General features: G+C 44.9%; 3 protein-coding genes across 8 annotated transcripts; 2 read left to right on the top strand and 1 right to left on the bottom strand.

Annotated features, from left to right (window-relative positions):
• The first annotated feature begins 1,304 nt into the window (after positions 1-1,304).
• Positions 1,305-3,974, top strand: TINF2 (TERF1 interacting nuclear factor 2). Its single transcript, XM_026007608.2, is given in 10 exon segments — positions 1,305-1,814; positions 1,958-2,062; positions 2,185-2,286; positions 2,370-2,477; positions 2,564-2,660; positions 2,799-3,258; positions 3,352-3,419; positions 3,521-3,612; positions 3,733-3,832; positions 3,835-3,974. Coding segments are annotated over 10 exon segments (1,401 nt in total). The 5' UTR covers positions 1,305-1,580; the 3' UTR covers positions 3,870-3,974.
• Positions 3,975-4,388: 414 nt separating this feature from the next.
• GMPR2 (guanosine monophosphate reductase 2) lies at positions 4,389-12,771 on the bottom strand. Of its 6 annotated transcripts, XM_026007610.2 has the most exons (11): positions 12,405-12,771; positions 11,412-11,669; positions 10,916-11,036; positions 10,657-10,776; positions 7,546-7,629; positions 7,228-7,401; positions 6,384-6,465; positions 6,190-6,296; positions 5,960-6,002; positions 5,209-5,368; positions 4,389-5,007 (listed from the first exon to the last, which is right to left on the bottom strand). In XM_026007610.2, exons 3-11 carry the CDS (start codon positions 11,000-11,002, stop codon positions 4,818-4,820), a joined length of 1,047 nt encoding a protein of 348 aa, XP_025863395.1. In that variant the 5' UTR covers positions 11,003-11,036; positions 11,412-11,669; positions 12,405-12,771; the 3' UTR covers positions 4,389-4,817. The 6 variants fall into 6 exon arrangements, with proteins under 6 accessions (XP_025863395.1, XP_025863394.1, XP_072617358.1 ...); XM_026007609.2 differs by lacking the exons at positions 11,412-11,669; positions 12,405-12,771 and adding an exon at positions 11,184-11,371; XM_072761257.1 differs by lacking the exon at positions 12,405-12,771 and having other exon boundaries at positions 6,190-6,465.
• Positions 11,748-23,470, top strand: NEDD8 (NEDD8 ubiquitin like modifier). Its single transcript, XM_026007612.2, has 4 exons — positions 11,748-12,025; positions 22,293-22,340; positions 22,506-22,588; positions 23,113-23,470. Exons 1-4 carry the CDS (start codon positions 12,008-12,010, stop codon positions 23,207-23,209), a joined length of 246 nt encoding a protein of 81 aa, XP_025863397.1. The 5' UTR covers positions 11,748-12,007; the 3' UTR covers positions 23,210-23,470.
• Positions 23,471-24,070: the final 600 nt, after the last annotated feature.

Genomic DNA, 24,070 nt, shown 5'->3' with positions numbered 1-24,070 from the left:
TTCTCACTCACAGGCCAGGAGTGGCAGCGGGCACAGAAATACAGAGCCCAGGAGGAAGAGCAGAAGTTAGGAGGGAAGATAACATCCGGTTCTCAGCCCAGCAGCCCCTGTGGCTCACCTAAGACCCATCTAGGGTGAGTCAAGGAGGGATCCTGGAGGCGCTACCTCTAGGAAGGGAGATGGTCCGAGCCGAGGGTAGTTCCTCTATATCCCTGGAAGGTAGTCAGGGAAGGTAATTCATTCAACCCACATTTAAAGAATACACACTGTGTGCCAGGTTCTATTCTTGGTGATGAAAATAAGGAGACGCACCAGGACGGGTGACAAGGAGAGGAGTGAGTCAGGCACATCAAGGGACTAGCTGGGGTAAGCACACAACAAAAATCTGAAAAGGGAAACTTTTTTAATTTTAAAACTACAAGCTATCAAACAGAAAGAGCACAAAAGATTACCTACAGTCCCATCATCCAGAGAAAACCAAGTTTGGAGGATCCCTGGGTGGCTCAGCGGTTGAGCACCTGCCTTGGCCCAGGGCGCGATCCTGGAGCCCCGGGATGGAGTCCCACGTCGGGCTCCCGGTGCATGGAGCCTGCTTCTCCCTCTGCCTGTGTCTCTGCCTCTCTCTCTCTCTCTCTCTCTCTCTATGATAAATAAATAAATAAATCTTAAAAAAAAAAAAAAACACCCAGTTAACCACCTTCTTTATTTTCTCAAACTCTGTACCTCATTTTTTTTTTTTTAAGATTGTATTTATTCATTCGTGAGAGACACTGAACTAGAGGCAGAGACGCAGGCAGAGGGAGGAGGAGAAGCAGGCTCCATGCAGGGAGCCCGAGGCGGGACCCGATCCCGGAAATCTGGGGTCAGGCCCCGAGCTAAAGGCAGACGCTCAACCGCTGAGCACCCGGGGGCCCCAAGTACCTCATTTTTGAAAGGCGGGCGCCCTCTCCTGTTTCGTGAAAGGAACAGTTGCATTCTTAGTGGAAGCAGACGCCGCCAGGAGGCTCCATTCCAGGAACGGAACCGCAGTGGCTCAGACGGCGGCGCGGGGCGGGGCGGCGCGGGGCGGCGCGGGGCGGCGCGGGGCGGCGCGGGGCGGCGCGGGGCGGCGCGGGGCGGGGCGGGGCGGGGCGGCGCGGGGCGGCGCGGGGCGGCGCGGGGCGGCGCGGGGCGGGGCGGGGCGGCGCGGGGCGGGGCGGGGCGGGGCGGCCCGGCCGGCGCCCGCTGTGGAGGCGTAGCCTTATGACGCCAGGCCGCGTCTCCCCGCCCGCTGGCCCATTGGCTCTCCGTTGCCGCCCTTTTCCGGGGCAGGGAAACTGCGGCAGAGCCGGAAGCGGGGTAGCCCTCGGACGCGAGGGGGCGGCGGCGCGGCCAAGAGACCCGGGGCCCTGGGGCCGGCCAGCTCCTCCTCTCCTCTCCTCTCCTCTCAGCCGCCCGCGCGCGCTGAAGGCCTCCAGGACTCGGGCGCCCCATGGGAGGCGGCGGATCGCGAGCTTCCCGGCGCGGACCGCCGGAGCCCAGCCACTGAGAGGCACCGGAAGCTTCGCCCGTAGGAGGAGTCGCGAAGCCTCGCGCGGAGGATGGAAGCCAGAGGGACCGCTCCGGGGGCGGAGCCCGCGGCCGCGGCCACGCCCCCGGGGGCCGGTCCCGCCGCTCTGCGCTTCGCCGCCGCCGCCAGCTGGCAAGTCGTGCGGGGGCGCTGCGTGGAGCACTTCCCGCGGGTGTTACAGTTCCTGCGGTCACTGCGCGCTGCCGCCCCCGGTTTGGTTCGCTACCGCCACCACGAACGCCTGTGTATGGGCCTAAACGCCAAGGTATCGGAGCCAGTAGGAGCTGGAAGACAGAAAAGGGCGGGGTGCGAGCGGACCTGATGGGGTCCGACCACTAGGGGTTGGGACTGGTTGGAAAAGGGCAGCTGGGCCCAAGGCGCAGGTTGTGAATTTAGTCCCCTTCACAGGTAGTGGTGGAGTTGATCCTGCAGGGCCGGCCGTGGGCCCAGGTTCTGAATGCCCTGCATCATCATTTCCCAGAGTCTGGACATGTAGTGCGGGACCCCAAAGCTGTGAGTAATCCCTGGGACAAGCCTTATTCCCCCGTTAACACTGGGTGCCACGATGTTGATTCTCCTTCCGGCCGCTGGGTCCCGGTGACCCTAGACTGACTGCTTTTCATTACGCTCAACAGACAAAGCAGGATCTGAGGAAGATCTCGGAGGCACAGGAGACGTTTTGCCAACAGGTGAAGCAACTAGCAGAGGCCCCAGTGGACTTGGCTTCCAAGCTGCAGGTGAGACTGGCTGGCTGGTTTGGAAGCTATTATGCGGTTGATTTTCCTAATCCTCCTCTGACCTCCTTTTCTCCCCACTGCAGGAACTTGAACAAGAGTATGGGGAACCATTTCTGGCTGCCATGGAAAAGCTGTTTTTTGAATACTTGTGTCAGCTAGAAAAAGCACTGCCTGCACTGCAAACACAGCAGGTTTTCCTGGGGCAAAAAGAAGGGCAGTGTGTGGGATGGTTGTATCAAGGACTGTGGTCTTCATGCCTCTCTCCCTCTGCCCACAGCTTCAGGATGTGCTGAGTTGGATGCAGCCTGGAGTTTCTATCACCTCTTCTTTTGCCTTGAGCCAATATGGTGTGGACATGGGGTGGCCACTTTCAGGTACCAGGGAACTTGAGGGTGGATTGTTTGGCCTGAAACCTTTTGAGATGGGCTCTTGGGAAGGTTACATGGACCTGAGGCATAAGAAACCAGACTGAATTGTGTTTCTGTCCTAAAGAGCTTCATTTTCTTTTCCAGAGTCCTCCGTTACTGACTCCGTGAGCATGACAGAGCCCACGGAGCAGAGTCCTCCTCAGCAACCAAAACTGGCACTTCACCATCCTTTGCCAAAAGCCAGGCCTGGCCCATACCTTCCTCAGGAACCAGCCTCAAGGAAGCTCCCAGTACCTATAGCTGGCTGCCACTTTAATCTGGCCCCTCTGGGCCGGCGAAAAATCCAGTCCCGATGGGCATCCACTAAGGGAGGCCATAAGGAGCGCCCCACAGTCATGCTGTTCCCTTTTAGGAATCTGGGTTCACCATCCCAAGTCCTATCTGAGCTGGAGAACAAGGAAAAACATGGGATGCACATGGCAGATCCAGCAGGTGCTGTGGGCACGAGAGCAGCTTCCACTGGAAAGTCTAAGAATCTGTCCCCAATCCTGGGGGAAAGGATTCTGAAGAACCCAGTTGACCTGTTGGCTTCAGAGCAAGAAGAGTGAGTGGAACAGTTGCTTCTCCCTACCAGCAGCACATTCTTTGCCTGCTTTCCCCTCACCTCTCCTCTCTTCTTTGCTTGCTCCCCCTGCAGGAATTGTTTGGTCTGCCCAGTGGACCCCCTGAAACTTTCACTGTCCCCTCCTAGGGCCAGGAAACCAGGTAAGTATCCTGAGTCAGGACTGGGTCAGACAGTCTCCTCTCTTGGGGACTCTTGAGGGTCCCCCTAGAAGGGTGCTTTGACTCTGGTTTCCTTCCTACAGTGTGTCCTCCATCTCTGTGCAGCTCTGTCATTACCATAGGGGACTTGGTTTTGGACTCTGACGAAGAAGAAAATGTCCAGAAGGAAGGAAGGGTGAGTAGGAAAGCACAGAAAGCTGGGGAAGGGCCTGAGCAGAACCAGAGAAACCCACCAAAATATGGAGGGCTCAGGGACTGAGATGATGATAGTATCTGCCTGCTCCCTTCTCTGCAGGAGTCTCTGGAAGACTATCAGAAGACAAAGTTTGACACCTTGATTCCCACCTTCTATGAATACCTCCCCGCTTCTGGCCCCAGTGCCATGTCTGTCCCTTCCATGACCACAGGGACAAGTCCAGACACTTAGGATAGGATGAGAATTCCCTCTGCACCCTGCCTGTCTCTTTCCTCAGCTCTATACACAGTTTAGTGGGAATAAAGTGGAAGCCCCAAGCGTGGTACCTGCCTTGCTAAAAACTCTGTAATCCTTGTTAATCTAAATTTGGATTTGTTAAACATGGTCTTGGTGTGAGGGAGGGCAGTGAAGGCTCTTACCAAGTTAGTGTAGGTCATTCCTTAGAATTGGCCTCACCAAGGCTGGAGGAATCCCTTTGCCTTAGCACTTCCCCTGGAAAATGTTGTTCACGTGTGCCAAGAAGGGTTGATAGAGAAATTTCCCTTTGCTATGCTAGAAATAGCTGTGTGTCATGATGCCAGGATGTACTTTGTAAACTCTCATGCCGCCAGATTACCCGGGAGTGGTGGCACTAGGATGGAGATACTACATGGAAAATGTGCTTCCTGTCCTTGACTCTACTATGCCAACTCTGCTTCTATTTGCCCTGGAACACCACTCAGATGCGAGGCTTGTGCAGAAAGATTCAGAATCTCTTTAAAGTCACTGAGGTCTCTTTATTGAGATATTTAAAATGCATCAACACTTCTGAGCTTTTTAGGTATTCAAAGATCCTATTTAATGAAGCTCATTACCAAAACATGATTTCAAGAGCCTAACTCTTCCAGATCAAAGCCATATTAAACACCTAGGTAGGAACCAGCATCTTTTCATTTTAATAATCTTCAGGATGCTGGGTCCCCAGTGTGCATTTGACTGTCTTCATTTTCTTAGCTTGGCTGCCTCGCTTCCTCCCCAGTGTGTGCCCTGGGCATTATGTGTGTACAGAGGACAGAATTACTGCAGGAGCCCTCAGCAGTGAGACAACAGGAAATGACTGAGTGATAAATAGCCATAGTAGTTTGGATGGGTGAGGAACCCACTTGGGAGGTGCTAGTGCCTTGAGAGGGCACAGCTGCTCAGGTCTAGCTCTCATCACTGAAGATTGGATTCACCTGCTGGGTGACCCGGATGAAGGTGGTTCTCCGGCTCAACTCCTTCAGTTTAGCTGCTCCCACGTAGGTACATGTGGAGCGGATGCCTCCAAGGATGTCTCGGATGGTATGTTCCACATCCCCTTTAAAGGGCACCTCCACCGTCTTTCCCTCTGAGGCCCTTAGAGGAGGAAAAACTTTCTTACCTTTCCCTTTTGGATTCATAAGCCCAATGGCTCTTCCCTGGTCTCTGGCATTTACCCCAGTTCACTGCTTTTCCTCCAAGAATCGTACCGTGCACCTCCCAGCAGCCAGGACTTCTGCCACCACCCTCTTGGTCACACTTTATAGGAACCCTCAGCTCCTGGACCTCTGCACATACCTGTACTCAGCCACTCCCCCAGCATACTTCTTCATGGCCATTTCAGAACTCATCCCATAAAAGAGCTTGTACTTCTTGCCATCTCTCTCAATGAGCTCACCACCTGATTCACTGTGCCCAGCCAGCATGCCGCCCAGCATCACAAAGTCAGCTCCTGCCCCTGCCAGCATCAAGAAGGGGGAAAAGAACTGAATCTGGTCCGGGTGCCCACATGCCCACCCTCAGAAGCAACTCACCAAATTCTCAGTCCTGTCAATGAGTCTAACATGTTACTGGTTTTGTTTCCCTAGCTGACACACAACCCACATAAGCCTGGTCTGCTCTGGCCTCTACTCCTCAGTGGGCCTGATTTCTCCAAGAATTGAAAAGGAATCTGGAGATTCCCTCCCTGGCTTCTGTTGTCGTTGTTGTTGTTGTTTTTGCTCCTTTTGCCATTTTGTTTCTTTTCACTATGTGCAGCCAAACAAGACTTGCTTCAAGTGTCCTCCAGGGGCAAAGGTTTCTAACTTTAGTCCAACAGTCCGGGGATATTACAGATGGACCTGGCCTGCACTTGGGCAGTCTCTATCAGAGTCTCAGGATTTCTCTTGCTGGCTTGCCCCAGATAACACTATAGCTTCAGGGTTACTGGTTCATATTGTGAGAGAATTTGAATGGCTTTCTCGGCCTCCCCAAGCCTGATCCTTGACCCTCAGAGGTGACTTATCCTCTTCTACAGGACTCTCCCTCCATGCTCTCCCAACATCCTTACCGAAAGCCTTGGCCACATCCCCAGGACAGCTGCAGCCTCCATCCTGCAAAGTAAGGACCACTAGGAAGAGACAACATGGATTTCCCAAGCATTCTGAACAATGTCCCTGCAGCCCACCTCAAAGCTGACAGGAACCCAGGACTCCTGAGCCACCGCTACCACAGCTTCCACACCACGCAGAAAAGAAGATGTTTGGCAGCCTTGTACCCTACCCTGCCCTTGGGCCTTACTGAAATGATGTGGCCCTTGAGGCCATGAGCAGCATCTGCACACTCCATCACTGCACTGAGCTGTGGGTATCCCACTCCAGTTTTCTTCCGGGTGGTGCACACAGAGCCTGAGAAGAATGCAATGAGAATGGTGAAGTGTTCACAGGCGTTTGACACCAGACAGGTAGCCTTTGGCACCCAGTGAGCCACCTTACCTGGTCCGATTCCTACTTTGATGATATCAGCCCCAGATAGGATCAGCTCTTCCACCATCTCTCCTGTTACTACATTCCCTGCCTGAGACAAAGCAATCGAAACAGGGCACTCTGAGGGTTAAAAATGAGAGGGGAGGTTGTGTGCTCTCATACACGCCAAACCTGAACCATAACCTTCCAACATTATTACAAAGAAGGGTACCTAGGTTCCCTCTACTGGGAAAGGACTGCTTCCCAAGCTGAGGTAAGGGGGTGAGTGGCCAGTGTCACTGTTGCACTAGGGGTAAAGCTGGAGCCCAACTGGACCAAGGGCAGAGCTGACTTACGGTAGATTATCTCCCTGTTCTTTCCAAGAGACCCAAACATACCCTGTCCTTATGCTGTTATGCCATAAAATCTCTGACTTCAGAGAAAGGAAAAGACATAGTAATGTAAGCTAAATACCTATGTGCATAGCTGTATTTACTTTGTATGGACAGTACAGAGAGACCCCTTGAGGCTGTGGAGAAAACGAGGCCTTGTCATCAGTCCCCTAAGCTTGTAAAAAAAAATAAAACTCTTCCATGCAACCCCTTTAATATGATTTTAGTACATGTCCGCTTCAGTAGGCAGATGAATATATATCATAGATACGTACAAGGCATGTGTTGAGGGACAGAGATAACTGCACTAACCAATCTAAACATTTTAAGCATGGAACCATGGGTTATCACCCAGTGACATGATTCAGTAGACTAGGAAAATGGTAATGCAGCACAGGAGAAATGAACTGATGTAACAAAATGGGAGTGTCAGGAAGGAGTAAAAGGAGGAATGTACCAACTACAGGGTAACAGAAACATACCATGATGGTGTGTTCGGGGAAGTGCTTCCGCACATCCTTTACAAACTCAACAAAGTGTTCAGAGTAGCCGTTTGCCACGTCCAGGCATATATATTTCACCTGGGGAATAGCTTCCAGGATCTGTTCCAGCTGCTCAAAGTCCGAAGAGCCTGTGCCTGAGCTGGCAGCTAAATGCTATGAAGAAAACAGCGCCACTGCGTGTCACAAATGACCCAGTGAGCAGCCAGCAGGGGAAGGTGAGGGTTCATCCCCAGGAAGCCAAAAAGAGATGCTTGGAAAACTGGGATAAGGAAGGGATCAGGAAAGGACCAGCATTACCTCAAGACAGTCAGGATTCTGGCTAGCAAATTCTTTCCACTGCTGGAGGCTGTAGTGTTTATGGACAGCTGTGAAGAGGGAGAACTGGGGAGAAGAAAGAGCCATCAAAAAGGAGAGAACTTCACTAGCATCTCTTTTGCTAGAAATAGACCTTTATAGTATTCTATTTGAGGAGAAATAGACTGAAATTTGGAAAACAACTTGAAGAAACTGCTGGTTGTGCTGGAATTTTAGTTTAACTATTATTCTCCCTACAAATACCAGTAGGGCTTTATACCATAAGCCAATGCTTGTCCAACACTAAGTACTAAGTCATCTGGATTGGATTTTACCTATCGGCACATACAGGGCTTCTGATTTAAAAGGTAACAAAGAAGGCAACCCGGGTGGCCCAGCGGTTTAGTACCACCTTCAGCCCAGGGCATGATCCTGGAGACCCGGGATCGAGTCCCACGTCAGGCTCCCTGTGTGGAGCCTGCTTCTCCCTCTGCTTCTCTCTCTCATGAATAAATAAAATCTTTAAAAAATAAATTAAAAAAATTTTTAAATGGTGATAAAGGGGCATCTAGGTGGCACAGTTGGTTAAGCATCTGACTTGGTTTTCAGCTCAGGTCATGATCTCAGGGTCATGAGATTAAACCCATGTTGGGTTCTCTGCTCAGCACAAAGTCTGCTTGAGATTCTCCCTATGTCTCTCCCACTCATGCTCGCTCGCTCGCTCTCAAATCTTAAGAAAAAAAAAAAAGTAACAAAGGCAAGCTGTTGGTGCAGTGGGACAAGCAGCAGACAAGAAAGAACCATGAAGAGGTTGGATGGAGCCAATGTCTGCTTGCACTGATTCAGCCCCTCCCCCTATGGTAACCCAGTACTGAACTAACCTATTTGGTATCTTCTGGTTCGTTTACTGGCAGTAATTCAGTGAGTCTAAATGCTCACAAAAAATAAGGCCTTAATGGAGCCAATAAGGTGCTACCCTATTCTTTCTCCATGTCCACTGGGGTAAAGGACAAATTTTTTTGGAGACATGGACAACCTAAAACGTCCATTTCATTCCATGTACTTAAGTCAACAAAGTTCAAGGATACAATTAATTCACCAGATTTGTATTCTCTAGGTCAACAAATTGCAAAACAATATCCCAGTACTTTGAGAAAGGCACTCAAAGGCCACTGTTAATGAATGAAAATTTTAAATGAAATATTTAAAAATAAAAAATAAAGATTTTATTCTTAAGTAATCTCTACACTCAAGGTGGGGTATGAACTCACAACCCTAAGATCAAGAGTTACATCCTCCACTGACTGAGCCAGCCAGGCACCCCAGTGCTTGTGCTTTATTTTTATTATTATTTTTTAAAAGATTTTATTTATTGGGGATCCCTGGATGGCTCAGCGGTTGGGCATCTGCCTTCGGCCCAGGGCGTGGTCCTGGAGTCCTGGGATCAAGTCCCACGTCGGGCTCCCTGCATGGAGCCTGCTTCTCTCTCTGCCTGTGTCTCTGCCTCTCTCTCTGTGTGTCTCTCATGAATAATAATTTATTCATGAGAGACACATACAGAGAGGCGCAGAGACATAGGCAGAGGGAAAAGCAGGCTCCCCACAGGGAGCCCGATGTGGGACTTGATCCCCAAACCGCTAGACCCTGGGATCACACCCTGAGCCAAAGGCAGATGCTCAACCACTGAGCCACCCAGGCATCCCACTAGTGCTTGTGGTTTAAAAGTGCAGGCATGCAAATAGACAAGAGAGCGGTTGACAGAGATAGCTCAAGTCTTCCAAATGACAAATCCAAGGAAGTCAAGTATCAGCTAGGAGTAAGGAAGTGCTATTGCTGTACTCATCAACACTACCTAGCTAAAGCTGGTACTGAATTTGCTTTCTCAGCAACACTCTGCCATCAATATGCTGATACACACACAAAAAAAATCACGAGGTCAGTAGACCTTGGAGACATGATGAGCACATCCAATTACATACCAAGCAAGAGATCTAGAAAAAAATATTTATATCCAACCTTATTATTACTGTGAAATTTGGCTATACCTCTAAAATCTTTTTTTTTTTTTAGCATTCATCAGCAGTACTGAAAGCCAGTCTCAAAGCATTAAGACAGTCCCCACAAAGTCCACGTATTATTCCAGCACATTTGTTAATGCTGAAGTCAGATTCACTATTCCTCAACTCTACTGTGCAGAGCAGGTGGACAATGGACAAGAAGATTCCTAAGCAGCTAGTGAATTGCAACAGCAATAAAGTACTAAAACTGTATAACTATCAACCTCAGAGAAGTGACAACAGACATTCCACAAAAACTTACAGCGATCAAAAAGAGAGAAAGGATGAAGTCCTTAAGGCTAACAGAGCCTTAAGCAGCAGCAGAATCCAACAATGAGGGCTACATGGATTAACCAGAAGAATGCATATGTTCTTTGAGTGCCCACAGTATCTATCTACCTTCTCAGCTACAAGTATAGAGGCAGGTAATATTACTGACAGGAGCAGCATCTTCTATTTTCAAAGTGAACAATAACCTGTACATAAGAAAAACACATTCCGTTTTGGGCACATCCCAGCAACTCCCAGAAACCTAAGACTTAAAGAAGAGGAAGATTTAAAAATAATAAAAATTGAAAAAGGATAGTAGACATGAAAGAAAATTAATAGCTGCTTCTTCTCTAGGATCTTCTAGCTACGAATTTTTGAACACTCAAACTGTATTTAGTTTCTGACTAAAACAGTGGATATTTTGTGTCCTAAACAACAGTGTTAACTGGAGGGATGAATGTGATTTGGAGGGGATGATCTGGGAGGTGGGAAAAGTTGGCAGGGTATGTAAACTGCTGGACAGGAGAAAAGGAAAAGTTATGTTTATGTATCAGAAAAATGGGGCAAAACTTAGCTTTGAATTTTATTAATTCACATGTGCCTTTGAGCTTACCAGATAAAGGGCATCAGTATTGGAGAAAATGGATAAAATGGATAAAAGTAAATTGGAGCATCCTAACTTACTTGCCAGATAGCTGACTTGGGATGGGGGTGGGGATGCAAATACCTCTGCAGTCGGCCCACACAACTGGTCATCAGTGAGGAACCTACATAAGGGAAGTCCTACCTTACAGAGAACCTTGGCCATCTCAAAGGTGCCCACAGTATCCATGTTGGCAGCAATGATGGGGATCCCAGTGTACACCTGCTTTGAGTTCCGAAATGAAAAGGATCTTGTGAGATCCACCTGCAGATATGAACAGGAAACAGCATTTCATCCATCAAATAAACAAGTATTGTAGGAGGAAAAGAACCAGGAATCATTCTCAGTCCTGGCATACCAGGAGCTTGGGGTCAAGACAGTGCAACTAGAAAAGCAGGCTCACCTCACTTCGAGACTTAAGGGTACTGCGTTTGGGCCTCAACAAGACATCCTTGAAGTCCAGTTTGATGTCACTGTCGATGTGAGGCATGATGGGGACCTTGGGGTAGCAACAGATCTGAAAACTGGAAAGCAAGAAAAGTCAGGTGTGGGGGGGATCAGAACCAATCTCCCCATAGGCCTTAATGCTAATGGCATGGCTCATCTTTCTCCTCGCTTAAATTATGGAAGATCAGGGCATTCGCTGAGGCATGGTCCCTCCAGTCTATCACCTCTATCTGTCTTTGATTGCAAGTACCCGTGGTATTTCCGTCCCAGGTACTATTTGTTGGGGAGAATTAGGATGGAGTCGTGAATGACCCCAAAAATGTGCATTCCTTGCCCCCACTACTCTTCCTTCTACCCTTTCAAAGACCAATTCGGGGTAAGAGGATGATTTGGGGGTGAGTAGGAGTAGGGGGCGTATTCCCACAATTAGTTTCCGGAATAGGGGTACTCACTTCCTGTCGCCGTGCCCAGCCGGCAGTTGACCACAGTAGCCCTTGCTTAGCAACTAGCCTCGTGCAGCCCCGCGGAGCCTTGTGGGCCGTGCCAACACGTTCCGCTAATTGCGGGCGGTAAGGATTAATTGGAGAATCCCGGTTTCGGCAGCGGCAGTGCGCGGTCTTCTGGGTAACAGGGTTCACACACCGAGCTTGCAGTTGGATCCGAGGGGCGGAAGACTACGACTCCCAGGGTGGAGCGGGTGGAGCTGTCCCCTGGCATGATGGGAGAGGTAGTTCGTTTCGACCCCGCTTTCCAAGCCCCGGCTCGCTAGGGACTCTAAGAGTCGCGGAGACGTCATCTCTGCTGTAACTAAACCGCCGCCTTCTTTTTATTTACGACACCACTAAAACGAAACGCGGGAACATTCCTGAGCTTTTCGGGAACCCGGTGGAAAGAAGTTGGGGGGGGGAAGAGGAAGGGAAGGGGTGGAGCCAGACAGTGACCCGGAAGCAGAAGTGACTTCCACAGGCGGATTGCTGGGGAGCGGCAGCGGCGACCGCAGCGGTGGAAGCAGCAAATTATCTGTGTGCAGCTCCAAACTGGGAAGAAGATGCTAATTAAAGTGAAGGTGGGAGCACCTCCAGCCTTGCCAAGACGCTGTGGTACTGGGCTGGCCGCTGTGCCTTGCGGGAGAAGCAGGGAAGGAAAACCACGCCTTTCCCGAGCCTGGAGGGTGCTGATAGCCTCAGGGTTCCGCGCGAGGGGTGATGGGAAGTAGCCCCCCCCAAGAGGGCTTTGAGGGCTGGGGACCCCCCCCGCCCCGAATACCGGGTCGGGTCCTGCTTTCTCACCAGGACTGTGCTATGACCCAGATGGAGGCCGCCTTTGTCTGGGGTCTCGCTCTCCTAGAACCCCCACGGTCATAGAGAAGGCCAAGCAGCAGCCTGGCTCGCCTTCTCGGATTCTAGGAATAAGCTGTAATCTCCATTCTGCATTGCCCTTCTTACCTGCTTCTCCCAGCCCCTAACGCAACTGCTTCCAAGCACGGCACAAAAACGTTAGCCTGGGGAACCGAGGGCCTCTCAGGAGCTAGACTGTAAGCCTTTGCTAGCTGTCGCCAATGTGCGGTGTCTCAGCCGGCCTTCAGGAACCAAAGCTGGGAGTGTGTTCAGTCAGCACCTGCCTTTCTGAGCCGGGCCTCCTGGACCAGCCTCACTTCCTTGACTGAGGCAGGTTAGTTATCCGTGCCCTGGTTCTTGGAACTAGTAGCGTTTCTTACATCTCCATCTCTCGCGTGATTCTTCACCAATTCCGGACTCTCATTAGTCCTATCTGCTATTGCTTCTTTCGTACCTACAGACCGAGAGAGAAACTAAAAATTGACGCAGTGCAACATTAGTTTGACCTTTTTACTGCAGAGTAAGTCTGTCATCAGCTCTTTAGTATATTTACCATGCTTAACGGCCATTCTTAACCTCTTCAGTCTTTCCAACTCATTTCTTAGCTGGGGATTGAGGCCAAAGAGCATGTTAAAAATCATGGTTTTTCAAACTTTGATTAGACTAAAAGTCACTAATTGCAAGATCAATTCAGTGGGTCTCAAGCAACATTAAAAGAAAGAAAATAGAAATATCAGGATATTGTTTTGTGAAATTTTTGTTCTCGTTATATATATGTATATGTTCAATATATATGAAACACGTTTGTGTTATTAGCCTGTATGTAATTCTTAGTGTGAGTCACTGTCGAAGTCTGAGAAACACTAGAATGCTTTTGAATATGGATTCTCACATCCTCTTAGAGGTTATTAGTCATGTTCAGGGTTTTGTAAACTTCTAAAAATCTCAACCTACCTACACTAAGAAAATCTTACTAATGTCCCGTACAAACACAAAAAACTTATCATATGTGGTAATGCTCTGATATTTCCAGTTCCATTCTAGGTAGATTTCATAACTCACTGATGGATTGAGACCTGCACTTTAAAAAAAACCACTGCGTTCTGGTTGGGTTTTTCACTTTAAACGTGCACAAGAATCACCTGGGGATTTTGTTATGCTGATTCTAATTCCGTGGGTCTACGGTGAGCCTTGAGAGTCTGTATTTCTAACATGCTCTTGGGTGATGCTGGTGCTGCTTGTCTGGGGACTACTACTAGATTTTGTCTCTTTGAATCCATTTTTTGTTTAGTATTTCTCTACAATTATAAGTCTCCTTTCCTGAAACACTTTTCTTTGTGCCTCCACAAACAGGTTTCTGTGTCCTTCATCTTTTTTGTTAACTGCATTTTAAAAAATAGGTTAAATGCAAACGAAAGCAATTAGTTAGCTCTTCTTTACTATAGGTTTTTTTTTTTACTATAGGTTTTTATTAGCACAGTTCCTTTGTGAATTCTTCAACTGTCGTCTCCATGTAGCTAATTTTTCCCATATCTCTTTCTGCAGTCCTTTGCAACAAAATCTCTCCTGATTTGTCTTCTCTTGATGTCTCATCTCTGAGAAATTAAATACATCCTCTTCAGCCTTAGGCCATCTTTCCAATACTCATCTCATACTGATCTTGTCAATCTACCAGGTATCTGGAACCCAATTCTTTAGAGTCATTGTTCACTTACAGAACCTAATTTTTCCTTTGAGAACTTCTTTTTTACTTGACTTTCTTTCCATTCCCATTACCCTTATTCTGGTCTAGGGTTTCATTAATTGATGTCTTTATTTCTCTGTAATACTTCCAACCAGGTTTTCCTACTATGTATCTCCTACTATGTAGACTCTAAAGTTCAGAGTCTAAGCTGAAACATGGCATACAAAAAAAAAAAAAATCAGTGTACAGGTCTTCTGTAAATTTCTTTCTTTTGTGGCTCAGCAGTTTAGCACCTGCCTTTGGCCCAAGGGCATGATCCTGTGGTTCTGGGATCGAGTCCCACATCAGACTCCCTGTGTAGAGCCTGCTTCTCCCTCTGCGTGTGTGTGTCTCTCTCTCTCTCTCTCTCTCTGTGTCTCTCATGAATAAATAAATAAAATCTTTAAATTTTTTTCTTTTTTTCTTTTCTTTTCTTATTTATTTGCAAGCGCATGCAAAAGTGGGGGGAGGGGGAGAAGCCAACTCCCCACTGAGCCAGGATCCTGGGATCATGACCTGTTCTGAAGGCAGACGCTTAACCAACTGACCCATTCAGACGCCCCTTCTTTAAATAATCTTTTTTATTTTAGTACTCCTTGACCCCACATCCTGCATCAGGATCTAGAACATTTTCACCCATACCCTGTGAAAATCCCATAGGTTAGTTTTGCTTGTTTTTGAATTTCATATAAATGGAGTTATAGGGTATGTAATTTTATGTCTAGTTTCTTTCAGCATTGTGTCCGTTGTCGTATCTGTGTAGTTCCTTCTTACTGTGTAGTATTACATTGATTGACTATCACAATTTGTTTAGCCATTCTCCTGTAGATGGACATTTGAGTTGTTTCCTGTTTCTGGCTGTTATGAAGACGGCTTCTATTGTTATACAAGTTCTTTTGTAGACATATATTTTCATTTACTTTGGGTATATACCTGTTAAGGAAATTACTGAGTCGTGTGGTAAATCTATGTAAATTTAAAACATACTGCCAAACAGTTCTCTAAGGGGTTGTACCATTTTACATTCCCATTCGCAGTGAATAAGCATTCCAGCTCCTTTATATCCTAGCTAATTTTTAGTTATGTCCTTTTTATTTTAGCTATTAAACTAGGTGTGAAATGTTAATTTCATTCCGGCTTTTTTTTTTTTTTTAAGGTTTTATTCATTTGAGGGAGAGCATAGGGAGGAGCAGAGGGGGGAAGAGAAAGCAACCCTACCTGCTGAGTGGTGAACCGGAGGCTGGGCTCAATCCCAGGACCTTGAGGTCCTGACCTGAGCCAAAGGCAGACACTTTTTTTTTTTTTTTTAACTTTCTCTTTTTATTGAAGTATAAATGACATACAATATTACATTAGTTTCAAGTGTACAACATAGAAATTCAACAGTTGTATAGATTGTGAAATGACCTAGCTCTCTGACAGAAGAAATAGAGGATTATACCTAGTTGATCAGTTTTATTTTCCTGAATACAACAGAAGAAACTCTACAAAATTATCCTTGACTCATCCCACATAGGAAAAAAAAGTATATTTCCGGTGAATTTGCACATATCCCCACTCTTTGTATACTTGCATTCACTGACCACCACTAAGGGAAACATACACACACACACACTACAGACACACACTCATTTTAGAGGATTCTCATCTCTTATACTTGATTTACTGGGAGAAATTGCTTCCTTATCATTTAGGCATTGGCAAGAAGCCAATCATTAGCTTAGCTCTGCAGCACCCCTAGGTTTCTTGGTTAATGAAAATAATTATCAAGTCTGTAACTAGGGGCAAAAATTGAAAAGCCTTGGATCAACAATTTTAGCACAGTTTAAAAACTACTTTCCAGTGCCAAATAAATAGATTAGCCTAAGAACCATCTACAGGTCTTCAGTATTCTCTTGTGTATAGAAAATAATACCTTGCTTATATAGAGAATAAACTCTCTTTTTACATTTCTCTTTCTTCTCCCTCTATATCAAAGGCAGACACTTAACTGACTAAGCCACCCAGGAGCCCTTCATTCAGATGTAAACTGATGTGATTTCACCCAACATAGCACTTTGGCATTATACCTTGTGTTTGGATAGTAATATTCAATATGGCATTTCCTTTTATACTGGTTCTAGTCATTGTATGTCTCACCGTTTCTTGGTTGTAAATATTTACTTGGAAAAGATTGTTGGTGGGCACCTGGGTGACTCACTTGGTTAAATGCCTTCTGCTCAGGTCATGCTCCCAGGGTCTCTGGATCAAGCCCCATGTTGGGCTCTCTGCTCAGCAGGGAGCCTGTTTTTCCCTCTCCCTCTGCCTGCCGCTAGCTCCCTGCTGCTTGTGCTTTGTCAAATAAATACATTAAAATCTTAAAAAAAAAAAAAGAGAAAGATTGTTGGCAAGAGCTGGATCACTTAATTTCTTTTATATCCCCTCTGGTGCCTAAAGCAGTATGTTGGGTTTAGGTTCATCATTGACTTGCTAAACAGCATTGAATGTATTCCAAAGTCACAGTGACCAGATATGGGGGAAGAAACGCACTAAGACATATCAAGAATGTCTTTTAAAATTGTCCAATTCTTTGAATTTTAATTATGTACAATTTCAAACATATACAACAAGAGAGCGGAGGATATAAAGCATCTCATATCCAGCTTCAAAAACTATCACCTCATGGCCAATCTTAATTATATTCACTAACTTTCCTTACCTGATGTTTTTTTTTTTCTTACCTGATGTTTTAAGAAGCAAATCCCAAATAGCATAGCATGTGTTATTTGTATTTATTTAGTATTTATATGTAAAAAAAGGACTTTTTTTCTAAATTAACTATAATTATCACATCTAAAAGATTAAGTGAGTTCTCACTATCCTCAAATGTATCCCATTCTCTTATTTGTTTTGTACAGTTTGAATGTGAGTCCAACTAAGATCCATATGTTGCATTTGGTTGATAGGGATCTTAAGTGTTTTTCAAAAAACCTGTAATTCCCCCTTTTTCCCCTTTTTGCTGAATAAACTAGGTGGTGCGATAGAGTCTCCCACAGTTTGGATTTTGCTGATTACATTCCTATGCTGACTTTTTTGTTTTTAAAGATAGATTTATTTATTTATTATTACTTTTTATTTATAAAAGAGGGAAGAGAAGCAGGCTCCATGCAGAGAGCCCAGTGAGGGACTTGATCCCAGAACTCCAGCAAACGCTCAACTGCTGAGCCACCAGGCCTCCCGACTTATTTTTAGAGAGCAAGAGAAAGAGAGCGGGAGCAAGCACTCACAATCCCAAGCGGACTCCCTGCTGAGCAGGGAGCCTGAGGTAGGGTTCCACCTCAAGACCCTGAAAACATGACCTGAGCTGAAATGAAGAGTCGGATGCTCAACTGACTGAACCACCCAGGCCGCTCTTCCCGTGTTGATTTTTAATATATATTCCTTCAGTATTTCCTGTTGATTGGTAATAACATCTAGAAGCTTGATTTGTCTTTTGTATGTGTTCTTGTGAGAATAATTTATAGACGGTGGTATGGTATGGAATTCTGTCAACTTGTTTTGCATTCTATGATGTTAGTCATTGCCTAGGTCTGTTACAATTCTTTGGTGATTACAAAATGGGGGTGTCTAATTTTATTGTTACTTCTCATATTAGCTGGAATGCTCTAACAGTACCTATTAGTCACATGGGCTATTGAGCGCTTCTTGACAAGTTGCTAGTGAGACTGACTGAGTTACCTATTTCTTTTTTTTTTTTGTATTTAATTTTACTTATATAAATATAAAGCCTGAGACTTTATTTAGTCAGTGAAAAACTTAAGTATGCTCAGAACAAGTTAGGTATGTAAATCTACTTTTTTAATTGTAAATTAAGAAATTTAAATATAGATCAGGTGTTTCAGATGAAAATTTACCATCTGAATTGAGGCATGCTTGCAAGTATGAAAAGCACACAGAAATTTGAACATTTGGTTAGAACAGAAGAATGCAAAATATATTGTTTTATGTTATACGTTGAATTGATAATATTTTGAATATATTGGGTTTAAGAATATTAAAGTTAATTTGACCTTTTAAAAATGTGACTGCTAGTATATTTAAAATTGTATGTGTGGTTTGCGTTACATTTACATCTCTTGGACAGTGCTGCTTTACAGAATCATTTTCTTATACTCTCATCAAGGACATTGTTCTAAAAATAATATTTTTCTCATTACAATGTATCCATGATATTAAAAAAAAAGAAAAATACAGAAATGCACAAGTGATACAATTAAAAGCATCCATAATCTCACAACTCAAGATAAAAACATTCATGAATATTATCTTTCCAAATTTTTTTTAAAGATTTTATTTATTTTTTTAACATTTTTAAAATTTTAATTTATTTATGATAGTCACACACAGAGAGAGAGAGAGAGAGAGAGAGAAAGAGAGAGAGAGGGAGAAGCAGGCTCCCTGCACCGGGAGCCCAACGTGGGACTCTCGATCCAGGGTCTCCAGGATCGCACCCTAGGCCAAAGGCAGGCGCCAAACCGCTGCGCCACCCAGGGATCCCTCTTTCCAAATTTTTTTGAAACCATATGGATGGATACACATATGTATTTTGTGGGTTTTTTTTTTTAAACAAAATTGGACTTATATCCTTATTCCACACATTATTTGAGGATTATGTAATTTTCCCTCTGTCATAATTTATTTAACCCTCAGTTGTTTGATATTTAGGTTGATTGTAATTTTTCAGTACCGAAAGGCTATAATGACCATTGTCATAGATACACTTTTTAACAGTCATGATTATCTTCCTTAAAGTGTTGTTATGGGGACACCACTTTGCCAGATTGTTCTTTGGATATATAGGCTTCTACAGTCAGAAACAAAGGCCAGTCCTTAGAGTTTTAAATTTTACAAACCAGTAATTTTTTTTTCTTAATGTCATTAGGTCCAAGCATCCTAGCCTTGGGAGAGCAGTTCTTTTAGTCTTTTTTTTTTTTTTTTAGGATTTTATTTGAGAGAGCGCATGAGTAGAAGAAGGGGCAAAGGGGAGAGGGAAAAGCAGACTCCCCTCTGAGCAGGGAGTACAATGGAAGCAGGACTCAATCCCAGGACTCTGGGGCCACCAACTGAGCCAAAGGCAGACCCTTAACCAACCGAGCCACCCAGGCGCCCCTCTAAGGGTACTTAATACTCTTTAAAATTTCTTATTTTAAATCAGAATGAGTATTTGTTTATTATAAATGTCATGGAGTATATTTTTATTAGAAATTTTAATAGTGCAGATAAAGGGAAAGTTACCCTTGATAAACCCTCTCCTCAGTGCTACTCTCCTCAAAGATAATTACTGTTACAGGAGATATGTATGCTTTTAATCCTTTCTTCTATGCAAATACATATGTATATAGCTACAAATGGAAAATGATACTTAATTATACATTCTTTAGATCTTTCTGTGTTAGTGTACAAACTGTTGCTAATAAACACTTCATTCTGTACCATAGTTGAATAGTTTATTAATAGGCACTAGGCTGTTCCTAATGGTTTACAGTAAACCTGTTTAATAAACACTTTCTTCTTCGGATATTTGCTCAAGTTTCAGGTTTTTCCTTTAAGTTAGTTAATCTAGAAATAGATTATCTGCTTGAAGAATTCTTGCATTTAAAGTATTAAGATCAGGGCACCTGGGTGGCTCCGTTGGTTGAGTGTCTGTCTTCAGCTCAGGTCCTGATCCCACAGTCCTGGGATTGAGTCCGGCTTAATGCTTCTTGCTCAGCAGGGAATCTGCTTCTTCCTCTGCCCCTCCCTACTGTGCACTCTTTCTCACTCTCAAAATAAATAAAATCTTTTTAAAAAATAAAGTATTAAGATCAATAAAGTGAAATAATTTATGAATGACACAGAATTGCAAACTTTTCATTTTGTCCGAAAGGGCTTAAAGAAAACACCGTATGTTGTTTCTGTCATTCAGAACTTTTTTAGTTTTTATTTATTTTTAATTTTTAGAAAAGATTTTATTTTAGAGAACATGGGGAGGGGCAGAAGGAAAGGGAGAGAGAATCTCAAGCCGACTCTGAGCTGAACACAGAGCCTGACTCAGGCCTCCATCTCATGACCCTGAGATCATGCATGACCTTAGCCCAAATCAAGAGTTGAACACTTAGCCAACTGAGTCTCCCAGGTGCCCTGAATATATTTTTATGAAAAATCTCACTTTTGTCATTTTTCCCATAAATTGTCACACAGCCCAGCATGGGTTGGGGTAGAATCTTGAGAATCACTATTGTAATTTACTCTTTTGCACCCAAATAAATCTAAAGGAGTTACTCTTGGATCTTTAAAAAATATTTAAAAAAAAATTTTTTTTTACTGAACTGATTCTCATGGTTGAGAAATTAGGTCCTAAGTACTGTCATCATGCTGATCAATGTGAATACCATAAGTAGAAACCATATGTTGGGATCCCTGGGTGGCGCAGCGGTTTGGCGCCTGCCTTTGGCCCAGGGCGCGATCCTGGAGACCCGGGATCGAATCCCACGTCGGGCTCCCGGTGCATGGAGCCTGCTTCTCCCTCTGCCTGTGTCTCTGCCTCTCTCTCTATCTCTCTGTGACTATCGTAAATAAATAAAAAAATTAAAAAAAAAAAAAAAAAAAAAAGAAACCATATGTTATTTTTTTAACCTATCACAGCATACATTGGGTCCCAAAACCAGACCAGTGAGACTCAGGCAGTTACTGTGTACAGAGCTTTAAAAAAAAAAAAAAAAAAATGGGCACAGGCACTGGGACCAGAGGGTGTGTTTGGGTCTACACTCTCCTTTTGATTTCATAGGCATGCTTTTTAACTTATCCAAGCCCCATTTTCATCTATAAAATGGTAATAGTGATAGTACGTATCTCATGAATACTTACAAGGATTAAATATATTGATGCACTTAGGGGAGTTTCTGGCTGTTGGAAAGTGTTAATTAAATGTTGGCTGTGGTCATAATGTAATCATTTGTGTGCTTAGCCCTTTCACAAATACTCATCATTTATGTGTCAAACTGTGCTTTGTGCTTAGATTAGGAAGATGAATTTCTGTTTTTTCTGAAGGTCGGAGTGTAAATTAGAGGGTTTGACACTTAAACAACTAGCAATAGGTATTAAAGTGCGCTGGGAACCAGTCATCAATTCTAAAGGGTCCTTGAACATTTGGGAAAGAGTGGGGGAGCGTATGGGAACAAAGAAAACAGTAGAAACAAAGAAATATTCCTAATCAGGCTGGTGTGGTCTGGATTACTGTAGACTGGTGTGCAGATAGAGCTTTAAGAGCAAGGATGAAAAAAAAAGCAAGGGTGAATGGGAGATTAAATTAGATGAAGCACAACATTTTATTATTTTAATTTATTTATTCATAGAGACACACACAGAGAGAGAGGCAGAGACACAGGCAGAGGGAGAAGCAGGTACCATACAGAGAGCCCGACTTGGGACTCGATCTCGGGTCTCCAGGATCAGGCCCTGGGCTGCAGGCAGCGCTAAACTGCTGCGCCACCGAGGCTGCCCGAAGCACAACATTTTAAAGTATACAATCAGTGTAATTATTACATGTATTAGCAGCTTTTAGCCTGTGGAAGAAGTCAAGACTAGAGCTGCAATTTAGTACTTAGGTAGGAGTCTGGAGAAGTTAGAGGAGAATGGAATATTGAATTTTAGTGTTACTTAAAAAGCTGGGACGCCTGGGTGGCTCGTCTGACTTCATCTCAGGGCATGATCTCAGGGTCCTGGGATCAAGCCCACGTTGGGCTCCCTGCTCAGTGGGGAGCCTGCTTCTCCTCCTTCTGCCCCTCCCCCCGCTTGTGCTTGCTCGCTTTCTTCAAATGAATAAAATTTTTAAAAAACAACAACAAAAAGCTGGTTAGAGGTGGTCTCTGGTGTCCCTGAGAATTTGAGAAATTATATGTTAATTGCTAGCTTTAATAAGGAAACAGAAGTGTCCTGATTCAAAGGCATGCTGTCCTTAGAACATCTCTTACTGCTATCTCATCAAAGGAATGCCAATATTCTCTTGGATTATAATGAGGTGGGGTGGGAGGATGGGGGGGGGGTAAAATGGTTCACAGCATCTTGTCCTATCAAAACTGTCTACAGCCTAAAAGTGTTTGATAGATACAGGTATGGGTCACATTCTTCAAGCAGCTTTGCCTCGAACATGCTTCTCTCAGAAGCTGTAGATCCCCAGAGACCAGAGCAGGGTGTTTTATGTAGAAAACTTGTATGTTAGGCTGTAGGACTCATAAAACACTTGCCTGTTTCAGACGCTGACCGGAAAGGAGATTGAGATTGACATTGAACCCACAGACAAGGTAATATATGGCCAATACTTCATGCCTGTCTCCCTACATGCACATTTGTGTGGATATGCTGATGAACTCAGTCCTTTTCCCTCTCATGCTATCTGCATAGCTCTTGTTCTTTCCACTTCCATGGTTCTACCCCTTAGCAGTCCCTGATTACTTGTACCCCTAAAGGTGGAGCGAATCAAGGAGCGTGTGGAGGAGAAAGAGGGAATCCCCCCACAGCAGCAGCGGCTCATCTACAGTGGAAAACAGATGTGAGTTTGACATGGGTATGAGGTGTGGCAATTTTACATGAGGTTGAGGGAGCAAATACTGGAGGAGGAGCCTCAGATCCTTTGAAGCCTATGAATTCCTTCTCAGAATAAGATTTTTGCAGACATAAAATACATAGATTTACAAAATTATATTGAGATACAGTTCTCAAACTACTAAAAACAAGTTTGTGATATAATATGCAGTTTGTTAATACATTAAGATCTAATAGTGGGTCTAATTACCATAATTTTGACATTTTCAAAATATTTGCAAACAGTTGTAATATGATATGAAAATAATTTCTGTTGTTAACACGTGGCTCATGTTGCTAATACCACTGTGGGTTTTTTGCCTGTGTTCACAATTAAAAATATCAAATGTCAGTTAAGGGTTAGTAAAAATAAAGATGTAATTTTTTTTCTCACCTGAGTTCATAAACCAGGAAAAAGACTTAAGAAACCCAGTGTGAGAATCCTGTTCTAGATGGTATTTCTAAGGTCTTTTTTTCCCCCTCTTCCTGCAGGAATGATGAGAAGACAGCAGCTGATTACAAGATCCTAGGTGGTTCAGTCCTCCACCTGGTGTTGGCTCTGAGAGGAGGAGGTGGTCTTAGGCAGTGATGGGCCCTCCCTCCATTTTACCTCCTTACCCTGTCACTCATAATGAGGCACCATATATCCTCTCACTCTGTGGGATATCAGAGCCACTGCCCCCTCTCCTGGATGCTCAGTCTTGTTTGGTGGGAGAGGGTGAGGACCCCAGGATGCAGTGTTCCTGGCCCAAAGGGCCCTTGCTGGCTATTGGGTTTTAGTTTGCAGTCCTGTGTGCTTCCCTCTCTTACGGCCATGTCCCTAGTTGTCAATAAAATATTTCCTAACCTCCTGGAATCTTTCTTGTATTGCACAAATGTGACTGAAATGGGCCCCGTTCACGCTCATTTACACCTCTGAAGAAGTAGGACAATGGAGGGGAATGTGCCCTTGGGGTGGGGATTATCAGACTTTAGGAAAGTCCACTCTAGGTGGTCTGGAACCGGGGTTTACTAGCTCAGGAGATCTAATTACTGGCATCTCTTCCCAATCCCCTAAGTGATTTCATGCCGGTAGCTTGAAATTGGCCACAAGTGACAAACAATGCAAACTGGTTGTTGCACATTTACCAGTATACTACTGATGTGGGAGGTAGAAACCGGGACAGTGATTCCCTTTGTAGCCCCACTGGACATTTGGGCCTGATTCCAGAAGGGCTTCAATCAAGGGCTTTACGAACACTACATCTGTTGTGGCTAGAGTGCTGCTCAGGGCTCTGGGTGCTATACTTGTAGAGAGAGGCAGATTTGGAGAAAGGTTGGGGAGTGACAAGCTCTGGGTCGCTTAGGTCTCAATTGGTAAGATAAAGTGCCAGAGGCTCCTCTCCCTGGCTTCACTGGTTTAGCCCCCTGCGGCCAGGCTGGGTGGAGTGGAGAAGGAGGCAGGTGCCCT

This window comes from Vulpes vulpes, chromosome 6, assembly GCF_048418805.1.
Source record: "Vulpes vulpes isolate BD-2025 chromosome 6, VulVul3, whole genome shotgun sequence".
Taxonomy (NCBI): Eukaryota; Metazoa; Chordata; class Mammalia; order Carnivora; family Canidae; genus Vulpes; species Vulpes vulpes.
This window is presented reverse-complemented; position numbering and strand designations above follow the sequence as displayed.